Here is a 13,032-nt window from a genome sequence, read left to right as displayed (position 1 = left end):
CTGTTTGACAGCCTATAGAATCTCCTCAATCCTATTGTTTCCAAAGAGTTGCTCCCTCATCCTCTGAACCCCATTACCCTCAACTCTGCCTCTCATCAAAGGAGAAAATAAAGCTCTCTTCCATATGGCTTAGACTTCTACTACATGGCCTAAGTGAATAAATGTTTATGGGCTAAATATCACTGTTAAAACTCAGATCATATCACAACATATATACATACATATATAGGACATGTGTATCTCAGATCATATCAAAACACACACACACACAGGGTATGCATCAGTATGTTGCACACATACATATATAAGACATATCTATTCAGGGGACAAGCTTATAATAAAGTGATCCAAAAGTTAAAACTAACAGGTAATGAAATACACACAAATACAATGAAAAAGGAAACAGGGATGACAAGGTTATCATCAGATATATAAGACTCAGAAAATATATCACTCAAAAGTCATCACTGGGATGAAAAAGACAAATGTCAGAGAAAGACAAATATATGATTTCATTCATATGTGGAATTTAAGATACAAAACAGATGAACATAAGGGAAGGGGAGCAAAAATAATATAAAAACACAGAGGGAGACAAACCATAAGAGATTCTTAAATACAGAGAACAAACTAAGGGTTGCTGGTGTGGTGTTGAGTGGGGGGAAGGGCTAAAGGGGTGAGGGGCATTAAGGAGGAAATGTGTTGGGATGGGCACTAGGTGTTACATATAAGTGATGAATCACTAAATTCTATTCCTGAAATTATTATTATACTATATATTAACTAACTTGGATTTAAATTGAAATAAAAGGAAGAAAGAAAGAAAGAAAGAAAGAAAGAAAGAAAGAAAAACATTTATTAATGAAAGACACATTGCAAAGGGAAAAAAAAGTCATCACTGGGAAACCTGAAGACCTCAAAACCTGAAGACCTCAAAGAGGTAAGTTAAAACTAGAAACACAAGTATGGACAAGACTAAGAAGCATAAAGTTCACTGTGCATGCTCAAATCCAATTAAATATATAGACTTTAGAATAAATGGCTGTTAAAAACATGGTTATAAAATTGAAAGTAAAACCGGGGCACCTGGGTGGCTCAGTTGGTTAAGCATCCAACTTTGGCTCAGGTCATGATCTCATAGTCCATGAGTTTGAGCCCCGCATCAGGCTCTGTGCTGACAGCTCAGAGCCTGGAGCCTGCTTCAGATTCCGTGTCTCCCTCTCTATCTGCTCCTCCCTCGCTCATGCTCTGTCTCTCTCAAAAATAAATAAACATTAAAAAAAATTTTTTTTAATTGAAAGTAAAACTTTAAAAATCCATGAAGTGATTTTTTTATCATAACTTTCTGTATCTCCCCTAGCCTGCTCTACCTTTAACAACCCAATCTCAGTAAATTCTTGTTTAATCTGGATTTATAGACAAGTTTATTACTACCTAATTACAACTGGAATATGTAATATCTTAGAGTAAAATATTTGAAGAATTTTTAATGAAATTTCATTCATTCATTTAATAAATATTTATTAAGGATTATGCTAGGCAGTAGGATAAACTAGTTAACTGGGACACACAGTCCCTGACTCAAATAGCTGACAGTTTAGTAGGGAATGCAGACAATTAGGCATTTATAAGGCCGTAAAGACTATAACACATGTAAGAGGGACAACTAACCCAGACTTAGAAGATCAGAGAAAACTTCCAAATGGAAGTGATATCTAATAGAAGTTGCCTTTGACAAAGGTATGGACTACATACCTAGGCAGAGGACAAATTATTTGGCAAAGGCCTGAAAACTGGGTGGCAAGAAATGAGACCAGGCAGGGAAGTAGGAGCCCGACTACATGAAGGCATCTGGCATGTCTCTAAAGAGAAATCAGAAAGTTTTGCAGGGAATTAAGTGAGGGGCAGCCCTACCAGATTTTGCTTTAGGAAGAATGCTGTAACTAGGGAGAACAGATTGGAAGAGGGATACAACATGAGGCAGGAGGACCAGTTAGAAGCTGTCAGATTATCCAGGTAGGATGGGATAGTAGCTTCAACCAGGGAAGCGGCAGTGAGAATGAAGAATGGGCAAATATTTATGACACGGTGAATGAGCAGAAGTGGTGGCCATTCAACGAGTTGCAATGCCTCTCAAGCTTGACTCCTCGTGTGAATCACCTGAGAATGCAGATTCTAGCTCAACAGGTCTGGAATGGGACCAGGAACTCCACACTTCTAATAGTTCCCAGGTGATGCTGATGCCACAAGTGCCTGCAGCACAGTTTGAGCATCAAGGAGCCAGAAAACACAAGGAGAGGAAGAACGCTGAAAGAAAAAAAAAAAAAAAAAAAAAAAAAAAAAAAAGATAAATTCAGATGTAATGCACTGAAATGAATACAGTAAATTTAAGTGGAGGTAGCCTCCTGCAGGCAGTTGAAGACATGGGTCTGACGTGTAGAGAACAGCTGGGCTGGAAGGAGAGATTTGGGTCACCAGTAAAAATATTGTGGAAGTTGCCCCTACCCACCTACTCCCATTTTAAATGGAACACTGGGGTTGGAAGCCACATTGCAGTGGGTTCACAAGTGGAAGGTGCAGAGGTGGAGACACCGACTCAAGAAACTTAGTTCAAAGGGAAAAGGAAGCATAGAGCAGTAGCTAGAGGACAGTATGGAGTTGAGAAAGGATCTTTTTTTAAAGATAAGACTGACTTGAACATGTTTAAATGCTATTAGACATAGCTGTCCACCAACAGGCCATTTGAAAGATCAATCAGGTTTCCTGTCTGACATCTCCACTTCATCCTTTGTAATATTCAGCAAACATTCTATATCGGACAAATTATTTTCCTCTTAGCTTTAACAGCTATATTATAACTGGGGTCTTCTATAGACACAATACTTTAAAATAAAGGAGGAGCGCTTGGGTGGCTCAGTTGGTTAGGGGTCCAACTTTGGCTCAGGTCATGATCTCATGGTTCATGGGTTCAAGCCCCGTGTCAGGCTCTGTGCTGACAGGTCAGAGCCTGGAGCCTGCTTCTGATCCTGTGTCTCCCTCTGTCTCTGCCCCTCCCCTGCTTGCTCTCGCTCTCTCTCTCTCTCTCTCAAAATAAACATTATAAAAAAATAAAATAAAGTAAATGAAATAAAGAAGGCAACTCTGCCCAGATCTACCTACTACCCTACTATCCTTATTCAAGGCTCTCTCTTTAGGAGCCATATATTGAATGCTCTCGTATCATTTTCACCACTAACAACAACTTGATTTTGCATATTACTATTAAATATATTATTTCATATTATACACCTTAGAGCAAACCTGACATAAGCAATTAAAAGACAGCACCCAAGGACTTAATACCACTGAGAATAGCAGAACATATGAAAAGTTTAGAAAGGACAAGAAAAAGCGGAAAACTACTTCACTAGGCATATGGAAATTAGGAGTTCTGCTGGCTGGCTGCTAGAGACTTCATGATGAAAGCCAGCATGCTAGAAACTTGGAAGAGGAACTGAGAAAAGGTCTGTGCCCTCTTACAAGTTTATTACACTAACTACAAAATAGCAGTTTGCAAAGGCACAAATAAAGTGTGGGAGACTGAGATAAAGAATGAAACTTAGCAAGAGATGAGAAATAGAAGGACATAAAAAAGAATTGTTGAAGGCTTTGAAAGAAAAGACAAGGATGAACGATAAGCAGAAAGAACAGGAAAAGAATAGAGTGAATCCTAGAGGTTGACCTCATCACAGAGTATTTATATAAGAGATACGGAGCTGCAAGATAAGTTTGCTAAATACTTTGAGTAAGTTCACATCGTGACACCAAAATTTATGCAGGAGGTGTCATTGTTATTTACAGTTCATTAAAAAAAAGAAAGAAAGAAAGAAAGAAAAGGAATAGCTATTTTTGAAAAAATTGAATCACACACTTGAAAGGACCTTGAAAGATCATCTGGTTCTTGACAAAGGAGTACAGCTGTCACCGTCCAGCTGTTAGTAAGCACCTACAGCATATGTCTCAGACTTCCAGCCAAGGTCACACTCTGCCAGGGCATCCCCCAGCCAATAACTGAGCATGGCAGGTGTATCAAAGCCTGGTCCTATGCACCGAACAAAAGACTCCTCTTTGCCCTCTGCTCCTGACTCCCTTTTATGTTGTCCAGACCTCTGTGAGATCTACCTAGGGACCTTCCTATCACAGGGATCAGATCAGCCTCCCCTTGCATCGGCTTTCTCTGCCTAATCATGGCTCCTCCACTTTTTACCTTTCATGGGCAGTGTGTTCCCTATCCCCCAGTACATTTCATGAACTCCTAACTCTGTCTCCACAGCTGTCTCCTGGTGAATGTAACTAATGCAAAGAACATATTCGCCATTCACGTATCTGACAAAGGATGGAACAATCTTTGAAATACAGTAAGACAAGCCAATTGTTTTTTAGATGGACAAAGACTTCATTTAAACAGATATGCAAATGGAAAACAAGCACATGAAGAGATGTCCAATATCATAAGGCATCTGAAAAATAAGAAGTAAAAGCACAGTAAGATACCACTCACTACACACCTATTAGAAGAGCTAAAAAGACTGACAATTCCAAGTGAGGAAGAGGATGTGGAGTAACTGACATTTGCATACATTGCTGGTAGGAGTATAAAATGGAAGAATCACTTTGGAAAACAGTTTGGTTGTTTCTTATAAAGTTAAATTTGTATTTACCATATGACTCAACAATTACACTTCTACACACTCACTCTGGAGAAATGAAAACTTGTACACAAAAGAGCTTGTACAAGAGTGTTCATAGCAGGTTTATTCGCAATAGCCAAGAACTGGACACAATCCAAACAATACGTGAAGGAACAAATTCTGGTATATCCATACAATGAAAAGAGTACTTGGCAATAAAATGAAAACAACCTACTGGTACATGTAACCACGTGAATGAATCTCAAAAACACTATGTTGAGTCAAAGAGCCAAATACTTAAAAGGACATATATGATTCCATTTCTATCGAGTTCCAAAACTGGCAAAACTAATTTGGAGTGATAGAAATTTAATCAGAGGTTGCCTCAAGGAGTGAGGGGCTGACTGCAAAGAAGTATGAGGAAATTTCCTAGGGTGATGGAAATTTCTGTATCTTGATTCAGTGGTGGTTACACAGGGGTATACATCTGTCAAAACTCATCAAACTCTACATTCAAAATGTATGCATATTACTGCATGTAAATTATACCTCATATAAAGTTGATTTTGTAAAATGTATTCCTGGCATGTATAAATACTAAATAAGTACTAAATACTAAGCAAACATATAAATACTATATCTAACAGTATTTGTTAGTATTGCAAGTGCAATATTTATCTCATTTACATTTAGATGGTTATTGCCAGAAAATTAAGAGGCTGTTGGTCTGTTTATTTTTCTTATAGCCAGAGGCCTTATCAAATTCCCCTATTCTGTCGTTTTTAATGGAATTCCTTTGGGTTTTGTGGGTATACAATTATATAAACAACAAAAAGAAATAACTTCATCTCTTATTATCCAACATTTTTAAGTTACTTTATTTACCTCTCTTATTGCATTTACTAGTCTTCAAAAGAATGTTAAGTAATAAAAAAAAAAAAAGAATTAATAACAATGGGGATCACCAGATGGCCTTTCTTTTCTCTGCTTTAAAGGAAATATCTGAGTGTTTAGACTAGCAGTTGGATTTCTCATAAACTGTCAATATGTAATTTCTTTCCATTTTATTTTGTTAAATTCCTTCAAATGATTTTTCAGCTTAGATAGCATATGGCTTTTCTCCATTAAACTACTGATGTAATGAAATATGCTTATAGATTTCCTAATATTGCAACAGTTTGCTTCTCTTGAATAAAACATCTTGAATTATTCTTTTGATAAGGCAATGGATTCCCTTTTGAATATTCATAAGCTAACTTGAACTTTAGTTTTTTTGTTTTATACTATCTTTATCAGGTTACTATAAGGCTGGCTTCATAAAATGATTCAGGGCATTTCTTTTTCTTTGCCCTAGGAGAGTAAAAAATATTTAATTATCCATTGTCCTTTAGAGATTAAAAAGGATTTAAGGCATTTGCCTGTGTGTCAAGTCTTCATGCTATTTTTTATAGCGGATGTTTAATGTCCAATTTTTCTAGGGTAATTAGTCTCTTCCTGTTTTCTACTTACTGGGTCACTTTTATTAGAAAGTCATTCAACATCTCCTAGGTTTTCAAATGTGTGGCTCTTGAACTTCAGTTAGTAATGTATACCACTGGAATTTCTTTCTGCATCATTGCCTCCTTTCTCTTTTGTATAATTTTGGTATTGTTGTTGTTTTTTTCCTTAAATCAAGGTCAAAAGAGGATTACTGAGGGTGGGTGGCTGGCTCAGTCCCTGGAGCATTCAACTCTTGATCTCAAAGTAGTGAGTTCAAGCCCCACATTGGGTGTAAAGCTTACTTTAAAAAAAAAAGGTTATCTGTCTTATTGGTGTCTTTAAAGAACCAACTTTAGGATTTATTTATGTAAGTTTGGGGATTTTCTCTTTTATTAATTCCAACTGATATCTTAATTGCTTTTCTTACTAGTTTTGTTCCTAATTAAGATATATAACAAAATTTATGTATTTTTTCTTTCTTCTTTAATAATAAAGATATTTAAGCCTATAGAATTGCTTCAGTATAGCTTTCATTTGGTCCTATGTTTTCTGGTAGGAAGTGTTCAGCTTTTAATTGCTTACTGTATGTCATTTTAATTTTTATTTCCCCTTTGATCTAAATGTTATTTACAAAGGTGTTTCTAATGCCCACTATTATAATTCTTGGAGTCTTTTTTTTTATTATTTATTACTAATTTTGTTGGATTATGATCAGATAATATGATCAGATAATATGACCCAGATAAAATGTCTGGGATTTTAAGTTTATTAAGGTATTTTATGTAGCCAAGTATAGAATGTTTTTACACATTCTATATTTATACATGGACCTACCAAGTAAGTTATATAAATTACTATACATTATTATATATGTATGCATATATATAAAATGCAAAATTCTGAGCATTTACAAATTATAACCTAAACCACCACCCACTCTCAGACACATGCTCATGGTTCCCCTTACTTTGCTTATTTTTTTAATTCCTTTTCATTCCTTTTTTAATTCCTTTTGTTATGATCTTATAACAAACTACGTAATTTACTTATACAGTGCTTACTGTTTATCCTGTCCATTCTACATGAATGTAAGGCGGACGAGAGCTGGAAAGTTTTGTCTATCGTTCACTGATGTATCCCAAAAGGTACAACGGTGCCTGGCGCACACACACGCACACACACACACACACACACACACACACAATACGTTAAATAAATGATCGTGCCACATCGCCACGCAAAAAACAAAACTACTGGTGTCCCATTCATTCACGAACATCTTAGATGCTTCACCATCTACCACGTGTCAGAACCGTGCCAGTGCTGGGTTTACGTAAACAAGTCTCCGTCCTCACCCAGCCAATAGGGCACGCGAGACGGAACGCGAGCCAGTGAAGGATACCGTGAATCCATGAGAGATGTATTCGTCTCATAAATGTACTCTTTATATGTAATGATCCCAAAATGGCCGCACTAGCTAATTTTTCGGCCCTTATTGTCCTTTGCTTCTAACAAAAACCGTTGGGCTGTCAAATCCCTACAACGTACTGAGGAGGCTTCTGAAAGTGAGAGAGTCCTTGGCCAGTAATCACCTCCAAGGGTTTTACCGACGCGCGGGGCTCCAAAACCCACAACGCCGTCGGGACCGCAGTGGGAACCCAGTGTTTCACTGAGCGTCCTGGCTGCCCTCCGCACAGGCCAAGAGCGGACGGGTCCCGCGAGGCAGGAATCTGCCTCGCCCACCACAGGCGCTCGCCGACACTCTGGGTCCACTGGAGTCCCCAGCTCCCAAGCGCAAAACGCACAAGCGGCAACCGGGACTCACCCGACATCACCCAACACCACACACGCATGCGCAGCAGCTGAGGCACGACCCGCAGCCTTCGCCCGGTCCCTCGGACCGGAAGGAGTTGCTGGCGCTTCCGGCGGTGGTTGCCTCGGTGATGTCGTGGGTTCAAAGTACTCCCTTGGTCCAGGGTCCCGGAGAAGAGGGGGACGTGTTTGACGAGGAAGCGGACGAGTCGCTCCTGGTGCAGCGGGAATGGCAGAGCCACATGCTGAGACGAGTCAAAGTAAAGCTGCGTGGCGGGAGCGGGGAAGCTGTGCCGGGTTGTGGGGGAGACGGGCGCGGAGTTGTCAGGAGTCAGGGTCTCGAGAGTAGAGGCACGGTGGTCGCAGCCTGGCCCGGCGCTGCCCTCCACACCCCCTTGCCTTCCACTCCGGCCCGCGTCCTGCTAGGATTTTCCAGTGGGGTTACTTGAAGCCGTGTGAAACCACCGGGCGCGTTAGACGCTGGAAACAGACCAAAATAAACTTGGTCTGGACTTTGATGAGGATCACAGAGAAGGTGGGGGAGAAACGTATACACTGACTATTGCTAATTATGGCTGTCAAAGGACATTTTTTACCTGGGTTGCTTGAAGGGGTGAAGAGCGTAAAGTTAGGAGTGGTATTAATCAAGACATATGGAAAAAGTGAACTTAAGAATAACTAAGAGCGATGAAGGGAAGCTACTGGTGGCTAGGTGAGGGAATACTGAAGTTGGTTTCTTATTTGTTAGGTGTGAATTACCCGTATCTCATTTGCCTCATTATTCACTGAAACTAAGCTTAATACCACATCCCCAATTTCCAGTTGGAGCACTCAGAGCTTAGTTCACATGGCGAGTTTGATTTCCACCTAATATCATTGCCAACCATTAAATCGCCCTGATCTGCCCTTAATGTATCAGGAAAATGTTTGCTTAGCCCAACAACCTTGTTACCAGTTTCAGAAATGCTTTATGTGAGGCGTGGGCTGGACCAGTCAGTCGTGATCATCTTTTGAGCGCTGTGGCACCATTGAAGATGCTGGACAAAATCCCTGCCCACAGAGAGTTTGCAGTTTATTTGAATTTAGGTATCAAGAAAAATTTCTAAAATCACACTTTTCATTTTTTTGCGAACCCAGTTGAGTTCATTGTTGAAGACCTTTGATAACTTCTTTACCGCCCTGCCTTGTCACATCAGTCAAGGCTGCCTAGGGGTCAGACATGTAACTCTCTCAGTTTCCTTTCTGTGAAGCCATTTTTTTTCTTAATTTTTTTTTTTAACGATTATTTATTTTTGAGACAGAGAGAGACAGAGCATGAATGGGGGAGGGTCAGAGAGAGAGGGAGACACAGAATCTGAAACAGGCTCCAGGCTCTGAGCTGTCAGCACAGAGCTCGACGCGGGGCTTGAACTCACCGCGAGATTGTGACCTGAGCTGAAGTCGGACGCTTAACCGACTGAGCCACCCAGGCGCCCCTGTGAAGCCATTTTTAATAGGGTTTTGTTTTTTTTTTTTTTTTAACTGTGTAGGAATCATTATTTTTAAATGTGCCAAGTAAGTCTAGACTTCAGCAGTGAGATAGGCCAATAATAAACTTTTATGAGAAGCATTGTCTGCTTTGGTTGTGTGACTGTGTCATTTGTTGTGGAACCATTATGTTAAATAGTAAATAGTGAAGGCCTGTTTCATCAGTTTTCTAAATTGGTCCTATGACTTTCTAGAGAAACCTATAGTGGTTCACGTGGTGTTAATCACAGCCACAGTTCTTCGTTATTTATTTTTAGGAAGGTTACAGAGATGGAATAGATGCGGGCAAAGCAGTTACTCTTCAACAAGGCTTCAATCAAGGTTATAAGGAAGGTGCAGAAGTCATTATAAACTACGGGCAACTCAGAGGAACATTGAGGTAATTTTGTAACTTAAATGCTGAGAGTCAGTTTAGCCTCAATACTCCTGGAGGACTTTTGAAAAGTCGTAGGTAAAAATAAAGTATTTGAACTGAAGTGTTTTTCCTAGTGTTAAATCCACAAAAGAGTACTGCAGAGTATAGAATAATATTGCCTTCAAAAAGTCAAAAATCATCACTTCATCCACTGTAGTATGTGAGTCAGGTGTGGTCCTTTATTGCAAGGAAATGATAGGAAGGTGGATATTTTTTGCTACTGAACTTCCACTAAACTGTATCTCAATTTAAAAGATCTTCACATGTGGCAGAACACAATATGACAGACTTCTAGACTAGAATTACATGATGAGAATTATAACTGGCAATAGAGAGGGAAATAATTCCGTTTATCTTAGTGCTGAGCATTGGATACCTGTCACGATTCCATAGTAATAATGGCATATGTCAGGGCCAGGTAGTCAGATGGCACATGGAGCTAGGAGCATGATAGGCTTGTCTTCTCTGACGTTGTATACCTTTTAAATTGTCCTCTATAGAAAAAAAAAAAAAAAAAAAAACATAAAATTTTCAAAGAATCACTAATTTTTAAAAGAGCAGAAAATGGGGCCCCTGGGTGGCTCAGTCGGTTAAGCAGCCAACTCTTGATTTTGGCTCAGGTCAAGATCTCTCATGAGATCTAGCTCCACATCAGGTTCAGGAGTGAGCATGGAGCCTGCTGAAGATTCTGTCTCCCTCTGCCCCTCCCCGCTCTCTCTCTTAAAAAAAAAAAAAAAAAATTAAAAAGAGTAGAAAATAAGTCATCAAAACAAAAATTTCATTTTTTGAGCTTTTAGAAAATTCAACTATCAGATATCAGAATTTAGAGTCTACTACGGTGGGAAAATGATCAAGTACTCATTTTACATCAAGTTAAATCTTTTATAATCTCAGAAAACTTATTGCTAAATCTTTTGCATCAATTGATTACATTTTTAAAACATGACTACTTTTCACAACAACCATTATTTTATGTCATGATTACCTGAACAATCTGAAATCTCAGAAAACAAAAAGTACTGTCTGTACTAGAAAAATAAAGAAAAATATTTGTTAGGACTAGAATTCTTAACCTTCTTCAAGAAAGTTGTTAGCTCAACAAACAGGGTCTATTCTATAACAAAGTTGGGAAAGAGAAGTTGCCTCAGAACTTTTTTCCTGCGCCGCAGTGTTTTGATGGGAAGCACCTATATGGTTGGAACAATTGTTTTCAAACTTGGCTGCACCTTGATATCAGTTGGGAAGCTTGAGACTCTGATTTCATTCGTCTTGGATGTGACCTAGACCTTGACAGTTTTAAGAGCCCCCCAGGTGATTCTAATGGATATCCAAGTCTGAGAATCACTAGTCCAGAAACTGTTGGATGTCCTTAAAGGAGAAACTAAGTTTTGTGATCTCTTCTCTGAGTTGCATCCCTTTTAAGTGGAAGCTACACAGTCACAAAGAGAAAACCTAAAATCAAGAAAAGTGGATGGAATTGTGAAAGAGGTCTTAGGAATTATAAGCACTCTAAATGGTTACTCCCAGTTGTTTAATTTTTATCAAAAGATAATATCTTTATATATTTTAAAATCCATTTTACCATTACTTTCCTGATTCTGACTTGCATCATTATTGATTTCTTTTTGCATGGTGTTATATGGAAAAGAAGCATGTAGGGTTTAGCATCAGAAATTCAAAAAGCCTCTGATTGGTTCATTTTTTTTCCTGTTTAACTCTTGTTTATATTTTCATTCAGTGCTTTGCTCTCCTGGTGTCACCTTCATGATAATGGTTCGGCTCTGATCAGTAAAATACATAGTCTTCTGGATGCAGTTGGCCAGTGTGAAGAGTATGTGCTCAAACATCTGAAATCAATCACGTCTCAGCCCCATGTGGTAGATTTGTTGGACTCTATTCAGGATATGGACCTTGGTCATGTAGCTCCAGCTGAGAAAAAGATGGATGAAGGTAAAGATGAAAGACTCTGTGAAAATAATGCTGAGCTTCACAAAAACTGTGGCAAGAGTCTTAGTGAGGCAGATTGTTCATCTCTAGAATGTTGTAGAATACAAGAGCAGCCACATTCTGAAAACCCAAGCCTCACATGGATTTTAGAACAGACAGCCAGTTTGGTCAAACAGCTGGGAGTATCACTTGACGTATTACAGCACCTCAAACAATTATAAAAATTCTCTTCGTGTTTCTAATGAAAGTAATGTTGAGAACATTTGTTGGAACACTTTGTTTCTTAAACTAACCAAAATTTGTAGTGGTTTCTACATGGAACACATCACTTGTAGGTTATCCTTCATGGAAGTTTGAAATGTCTTCAAAATTAACACTATTAAATGTAATAACAGCTTTTTTTCTTTGTCACTGGTAATTTTTATGTACTTTAAGGTACACTCAGAAACTCTAGTTGCAACAAGTTTCTGATCAAAATCAGGCATTTTCAGACTCATTAGCAAAAGTGAACAACAATCAAATGCATTTTGTAAGGACCTAGCTCTTTCTCCTCTTGTCACTATGAGGTGATTAGGACAGTATCACCAATTAATTAGACCAAAGTTACCATTAAATAACCTGGTGGATAACACTGTAAATAGCCACACATAGGTGTATAGAAATATATATATTGAAATTAAGAGGCTATAAGTATAAGAAACTGAAGAAATGTTTATACTGATGATTTAAAAACTACTAAAATTCATTTTAGTTTTGTGTTAAAGGCAAGGACGTACAATTCTATGGAAAATACAAAATACATTTCACGTTCAAAGTACCTACTTAGTTTTTCCAAGTATTAATGAGTTAGGAGTTGTGTTATCCAGCAATGTGCCAGATTATTTCTAAACTGCAGTTCGTCTTACATATTCACATAGTAGTAAAACACTGAAACCACTGACTTCTGTATTACCTCGTAGCAATATTCTTTGTCTAGCATAGACAAAATTAGATCAAGCTTTTGCTCTAGGACCTAAGCATATAAAATCAGGAAAGGAATTTTCAGCACTTCCTTGGCCTAAAACACAAAGTTGTGTGAGGTGCCTGCCGTCAAAGGTATCCAAATAATTGCCCTTTGTCAATGGCCTCAATTGCTTTTTCAGCAGTATTTATATTTAGCATCTACTCTAAAAGACAGGCATA

At 38.4% G+C, this 13,032-nt stretch overlaps 1 protein-coding gene and 1 long non-coding RNA gene across 4 annotated transcripts in view; one reads left to right on the top strand and one right to left on the bottom strand.

The window, feature by feature from the left end:
- Positions 1 to 8,048, bottom strand: part of LOC132679052 (uncharacterized) — a 58,826-nt gene extending 50,778 nt beyond the window's left edge. For 2 of the 3 annotated variants that reach the window (XR_009609946.3, XR_013554042.2), the window contains exons 1-2: positions 7,975 to 8,048; positions 2,161 to 2,307 (exon numbers count right to left, since the gene is read on the bottom strand). This is a non-coding gene — a long non-coding RNA (uncharacterized LOC132679052). Of the gene's footprint in view, positions 1 to 2,160; positions 2,308 to 7,210; positions 7,323 to 7,974 lie in introns of those variants that run through there. The other variant, XR_013554041.2, reaches the window with a different exon arrangement.
- YAE1 (YAE1 maturation factor of ABCE1) lies at positions 8,024 to 12,250 on the top strand. The gene is made up of 3 exons (XM_060632219.3): positions 8,024 to 8,221; positions 9,746 to 9,867; positions 11,642 to 12,250. Exons 1-3 carry the CDS (start codon positions 8,093 to 8,095, stop codon positions 12,069 to 12,071), a joined length of 681 nt encoding a protein of 226 aa, XP_060488202.2. The 5' UTR covers positions 8,024 to 8,092; the 3' UTR covers positions 12,072 to 12,250.
- The last annotated feature ends 782 nt before the right edge of the window (positions 12,251 to 13,032 follow it).

Source organism: Panthera onca, chromosome A2, assembly GCF_046562875.1.
Source record: "Panthera onca isolate mPanOnc1 chromosome A2, mPanOnc1 haplotype 2, whole genome shotgun sequence".
NCBI lineage: Eukaryota > Metazoa > Chordata > Mammalia > Carnivora > Felidae > Panthera > Panthera onca.
Note: the sequence above shows the minus strand (reverse complement) of the source record. Positions and strands in the feature narration are given on the sequence as shown.